This window comes from Lethenteron reissneri, unplaced genomic scaffold, assembly GCF_015708825.2.
Source record: "Lethenteron reissneri isolate LAM-NWPU_2019-01 unplaced genomic scaffold, ASM1570882v1 scaffold_1357, whole genome shotgun sequence".
NCBI lineage: Eukaryota > Metazoa > Chordata > Hyperoartia > Petromyzontiformes > Petromyzontidae > Lethenteron > Lethenteron reissneri.
In genome coordinates, this window is record NW_026891066.1 from 9,715 (window position 1) to 15,959 (window position 6,245).

The following is a 6,245-nucleotide window of genomic DNA, read 5'->3' on the forward strand; positions in this document are numbered from 1 at the left end:
AGAAAAAAATCACCGTTACACACAACGCTGTGTGCAAAAATCCCAGTGGGATGCAAGTCAAACAACCAACAACAACAACCACAAGACAACTTAGATAGTCGATGGGTCTCTATCAGTAATTCTACATTTGAAGCTTTCGTGACTGCCAGGAGTAGGTTTTTTCGGTAAAGTCACGTAGGTAAAATACAAATAATATAAAAATAATAAAAAAAATCACGACGTTTCGCAGGCAACACAAACTTCCTTCATCAGGTGTAAAAAGCACAGAAAAAAACCTGTACGTCGTGATTTATTATTTTATTTCTATTATTATTTACATTATTTTTTATTATTTATCTCTTCTGTAGTCTATGGGTCTCTGTGACCCCCCCCCTCGTGCGGATCGTGAATCGAGGTCAGAATCGACCGACGGCTTGCAATCGAAGTCGATTCTAACGTAATCGCATGGAGGAATCGATCCACGGATCGATCCGACGACATCACCGTTAACCAAATCGCAATGGAGGTAGAAGCCAACAGCTTCCATCGAGTCGCGAAGTTGCCACCTCCTCTACCTCCTCCTCTACCTCCTCCTCTACCTCCTCTACCCCCTCTACCTCCTCTACCTCCTCAATTGCCTCGCGACATCAACGACCCTCCCACAGCAACAGCGGCAGCGGAATCAGCAACAACGAAGTCAACACCCGCCACTGAGGCCTACACCGCCATGCAGCCTGCGGCCTCTGCCCAAGCCGCGTCGCATTCTGCGGGGGAGATTCAGGCGAGGGGCGGTGGCTGCGGCGAGGAGGAGGAGGAGGAGGATGAAGCGATGCAGTTGCTGACCATCGTAACCGGCGATCTCATCTCCGGCTACGTGGCTCACCTGACGCAGCAGACGGAGCAGCATCCTGTGCAGCAGCAGCAGGGTCTGCAGCAGGGGCTGCAGCAGCAGCTGCAGCAGTTGCAGCAGCAGCTCCCGGCGGTGCAGCAACATCTCCTGCTGTCGCAGCAGCAGCAGCAGCAGTGGATGGAGAAGCTCTGGCAGCAGCAATTCCAGCACATGCAGCAGGTGCAGGAGCAGCTCCAGCAGGTGCAGCGGCAACAGGAGCTTGTGCAGCAGCTGCAGCAGCAGGAGCAGCTCCTGGATGTGCAGCAGCAGCAGCAGCTGCTGCAGGAGCTGCAGAAGAAGTATCAGCTCCAGGAGGTGCAGCTGATGCGTCGGTTCAAGCAGCTGCACGAAATGCAGCAGGAGCATTTCCAGCAGTTGCAGCAGTTCAAGGAGTGGCAGGAGCTGCAGCGGCAGGCGCGGCAAATACAGCGGCAGCTGCGGGAGGTGCGCTCGCTGCTCCAGACCTCCCGGCGGCTGGTGCGGATGCGTGTGGAGCTTCTGCAGGAGGCGCTCGACACCCGAGGAGACGCGTTGCTGGCGGAGTTCGAAGCCTCCATCCCAGACTTTGTGAGGCGCGTGGAGGAGCTGGCGAAGCAAGTGGACCCGCGCCGGCTGGTCATGACCCTGGCCTGGCAGGTTCTCACCGCGGGGCCCATGAGCTGGGGCTGCGTGCTGTCCATGGTGGTGTTTTGCGCGCTGCTCGTCAAGAACCTGAGGGCCTCCGGTCGTCTGGGCGACTCGGAGGAGACTTGGCCCTTGACGGACGCGGTGGCCGCTGTGCTGTTGACCACACGCAAGACCTGGCTCATGGAACAGGGAGGCTGGGTGAGGGGTTACACACCGCTACCATCAACACCACTGCGCCGGAACAGCGTGTTGGTAATTGAAAGCCCATGGGCTGCACAAAATCGAGCAGCCTCCTACCGTTGTTATTGAGTTGATCTGACCCATGTCCTCCAATCACTCCAGACCAGGTGCTAGCATCATGACCAACTCGGGCATTGAAGTCACCCAACAAGATGACTCTATCCCGAGGGGCCACTTTCGCCAGCACCTGTGACATGAGGTCATAGAAGGCATCTGACTCATCGGCCTTGCCTGCATCCCTCCACGGATGTTCGTCTTCGGTGGGGGCATAAGTAACCACGACCACCGCTCCTCGCCTCCGGTTGATGGGAAGGCGAGCCCAAAGTAGACTGGGGCTTACAGATTCCCACACCTCACCGCCACACTCCCTCGCCCCCTTCATTCTTTTATTCAGAAGAGCCACTCCTTGTTGTTTGGCAGTCTCCTGCCCCAAGTAGAGGACTGTCCACCCCTCATGATGTCAGGAGCCAGAGCCGGTCCACCGGACCTCCTAAACACCACAGAGATCCAGTCGGTACCTGTCCAGCTCCCGACAGAGGAGTGGCAGCCTCTCCTCAGCAGTGAGAGTTCGAACATTCCACGCATTCAGTGTCTCACTACACAGTGTCTCACCACCCAGTGTTGTCACTACCCAGTGTCTCTCTACCCAGTGTCTCTGTACCAGTGTCTCACTACCCAGTGTCTCACTACCCAGTGTCTCTCTACCCATTGTCTCACTACCCAGTGTCTCTCTACCCATTGTCTCACTGCCAGTGTCTCTGTACCAGTGTCTCACTACCCAGTGTCTCACTACCCAGTGTCCCACTAGCAGTGTCTCACTACCCAGTGTCTCACTACCCAGTGTCTCTGTACCAGTGACTCACCACCAGTGTCTCACTACCCGGTGTGTCTCACTACCCAGTGTCTCACTACCCAGTGTCTCTGTACAGTGACTCACCACCAGTGTCTCACTACCCGGTGTCTCACTACCCAGTGTCTCACTACCCAGTGTCTCACTACCCAGTGTCTCACTACCCAGTGACTCACCACCCAGTGTCTCACCACCAGTGTCTCACCACCAGTGTCTCACTAGCAGTGTCTCACTACCCAGTGTCTCACTAGCAGTGTCTCACTACCCAGGTCTCACCACCAGTGTCTCACTAGCAGTGGCTCACTAGCAGTGTCTCATTACCCAGTGTTTCACTGCCCAGTGTCTCTCTACCCAGTGTCTCTGTACCAGTGACTCACCACCAGTGTCTCACTACCCAGTGTCTCTCTACCCAGTGACTCACCACCAGTATCAGATCAGAGAACAATGCCAAAAGGCGACCAGCACAAGAACAATGCCACGCGTATCAGCAGAGCATTTACAGCTCGGGGCTCTGAGCAGCAGCAGCAGCAGAAGCTGTGTGATGATGATGATGGTGGTGGTGGGGCTCTCTTTCCGTTCTGTTTCTCTGCTGCCACACAGGAGGGCTTCCTGCGAGCGTTCGGGCCGGGGACGCCCACCTAGGAGAGGAGCCGTAGACGCCGAGCTCCGACGGGCAGCGACAGTGAAGACGAGAAGAGAGACAGAGAGAGACAGAGACTTTGGACTTGTACACAACTTTTATTGCCTCCAGCAGCAACAGCACTGGAGGCGATTCCGATATGAAATACACAAAGTCACCAGCAAACAAACGAACATGAACGCTGTAAATCCGCACGCTGTGGCGCTAAATGCAGCGCAACACGAAATAAAAGTCACGTGGTGGTGGTGGTTGTGGTGGTGGTGGTCATCTCGCAAGCCACGGTGACGAGAGAGCGCCTCAGAAGAGAGAACGGCCATCACCAAGCCATGTCAATTTTTTTACTTTCTCTTTACAAAAATGAGGCTTCAATTAACGTGTGGTCCGACCTCTGTCAGGCGTTTGAACAGTAAAATAGTAACGTCTTTAGAAAGTGCATCGTAATATCTGCATCGTTAATATTTTTAAACTTGAGGGAATGAATTTTTTGGCAGTGGCAATGAGAGATGCAAACATTGAAATGGCTCGGGGTTTGAATAAGATGAAAATTCAGAGGCGTTAAAAGGTGCTAACTACCAACCTAATGTTCAAACAATTGTCGTGGGATACGTGTTGATTGTGCGTTTACACAATTTGACTTGAAGTATGAAAACTGGTACACAGAAACAAAACTTACAGCCAAGAAATTGTGGGACGTGTTGTTTTAAATGCCTGAATTTCTGTAAAACACTTTATTGAGTGGCAATGTCAGACAGTTGTTGCTTTGATCGTTCATAATGAATTTTGTGTGTTCAGCGTTACCGACGTAAGTCGTGATTTTTTTAAACGGAATCTTAACTTTTAATGGAACATAAATCTTAAGTAGTAGAGCTGTGTGAAAATATATAGCTGGAAAATGTTGCGGTACAACACTCACGACAAACATCGTTTAGTTCCTGTCCGGCCTAAGCACAGCTTACGAGTATCCTGCTAGAAGTGTAACAGTTGCTCACAGGTTCATGACGTATTTATGTCGCGTACAAAGTCCTCTTCAAAGATGTCTGGCCAACGTGAAAGAGTAAAAATTACCCCCCCCTCCCCCCGCCTCAAGTGGTGCCCCATCTGCCAGCGGTGGCACGAGCAGGAATTGCAGGGCTGCGCCTCTGCCTTTGACACAATGTCTGCCAATAATGGGGGGATCAATAAAAACACGGTGAATGTTGACTGAGATGAAATTATTGATGTGAAACTATCTGCAATAAATGACATGTTGCGTCTCTTTAAACATTTGTGCCTTTTCTCTCACCGCGCTTAAAGAAGAATTTTCCTGGAGGCTTGTTGCATTTGTTTAATTCCATGTTTTATATGACACCCGTAGTGAATCCAACTGAGTCGGAAGACGTCTTGGGAGCAACGCTGTTTCACCGACTCAACGTAACACAATACGAGCTACACTTGGGTGTTGAGTTGTGCGCCTTTTGGCGTCATCTGGTCCAACACCAATGGAGACTAGGCTCTAAGAAAAGTTGTCTCGGGTGTGGACCAATCAACTTCAAGGACAGTGCATATCATTATCATCATCATCAGAGTTGTTTCTTTTTGTTTGCATTTTGGCTGCTTGTGTTGTGGTTATTGCAAACATGACCCCTTGTATAAAGGTGTCAGTTTTGTACCAGTTTAAAGGGTAAAAACCTACTACTATGTTGAGTGCCCATCTATCCCACGCTACGGCACAACTAGACACGGCTCGCTATCCCGGCCCGGACCATGAGCTGCTGGCTCCCGGAGCGCGTGGCTCGAGGCTTCTTCTCCCCGACGTGAATCTTCTTCACCGGCCACACGAAGAACCCACGACCGCCTCACGGGCCCCCCCGTTATATCGGCCTGGGCTGGGCTGGCTCCGGCCCTCGCCCCCCCACCTCTTTCCCGAAGGATCCCGAGGGCTTCTCTATACCACGTGACCGCCCAGCGGCCCCCGTCCACCGGTGGCCCCCCTGCAATATCATCCGGTGACGTGTCCAGGTCAATCAGCGTATCGTGCCCCAACGCAACCCTGGCTGGCTGACGCTCCCTCACCGGGAGCCCGCACCGCACACTGCACGCGGTGCCTCCGCACTGACCAGCGCTCACCGAAGCCCCGCTAGGGCTGGTACTACGCCCAGTGAGCGGGCTGCACGTAATGCCAACACATCATCCGCCGTAGCTTCGTAAGCCCGGCAGCACACGGTGACATTCACAGTCACTACATCACCCCCCTCTCTGTAGCTTCCAGCCGTCCCGGCTGCCAACTCCCCCGCAAGTAAGCAACCGACGTACAATTATACAGAACAACAAGCAGGTGCGCTCCAACAATAACAAGACAGCACGATAAATTACCCAAACCCAACTGTACAATATGTACACCGAGAGAGAGGAAAAAGAAACCACTGCAGCGAGAGAAATGAACAACACAACAATCGCGTCGTACAAAATCCCCACAATAAACATCTCCCACCCACAACGTGTAAACAACGCCCGTCAGCTCGATGGCGGAAAGGATCAGCCAAACGCTTGCCACGACTCACGCGAGCGCGACAAGCCACGGCGGTGTAGCGTGCAACGCGCGGGGATCGTGAGAGTCGAGTCTTCGAACGAGTCCGTGACGCCGGCCCTCCAGGCGGGTCGGGCTCATCTGCCCTGGAAGCAGAGGTCGCAAACGGGTTTTGATTCCTTACCCGTACCCGGCCGGGTACGGGTTCCCGTACGCCACCCGTACCCTGCCCGAAATGAGTGACAAACGGTGACTCACCAGTGACTCACGGCCTACCCGTACCCTACCCGAAATGAGTGACAAACGGTGACTCACCAGTGACTCACGGCCTACCCGTACCCGTACCCTACCCGAAATGAGTGACAAACGGTGACTCACCGGTGACTCACGGCCTACCCGTACCCTACGCGAAATGAGTGACAAACGGTTACTCACCAGTGACTCACGGCCTACCCGTACCCTACCCGAAATGAGTGACAAACGGTTACTCACCAGTGACTCACGGCCTACCTGT

General features: G+C 53.3%; 1 protein-coding gene across 1 annotated transcript; it reads left to right on the plus strand.

Annotated features, from left to right (window-relative positions):
* Window positions 1-511: 511 nt before the first annotated feature.
* LOC133362070 (bromodomain-containing protein DDB_G0280777-like) lies at window positions 512-3,385 on the plus strand. The gene is made up of 2 exons (XM_061581034.1): window positions 512-1,693; window positions 3,186-3,385. The coding sequence occupies exons 1-2, from the start codon at window positions 707-709 to the stop codon at window positions 3,225-3,227; spliced, it is 1,029 nt and encodes a 342-aa protein (XP_061437018.1). The 5' UTR covers window positions 512-706; the 3' UTR covers window positions 3,228-3,385.
* Window positions 3,386-6,245: the final 2,860 nt, after the last annotated feature.

Excerpts from the sequence above, each read along its gene's own strand:
- LOC133362070 (XM_061581034.1), top strand. The coding sequence starts at position 707 with ATGCAGCCTGCGGCCTCTGCCCAAGCCGCGTCGCATTCTGCGGGGGAG. Across the intron at positions 1,694-3,185 it reads TCATGGAACAGGGAGGCTGG|GAGGGCTTCCTGCGAGCGTT; the intron begins GTGAGGGGTTAC and ends GCTGCCACACAG.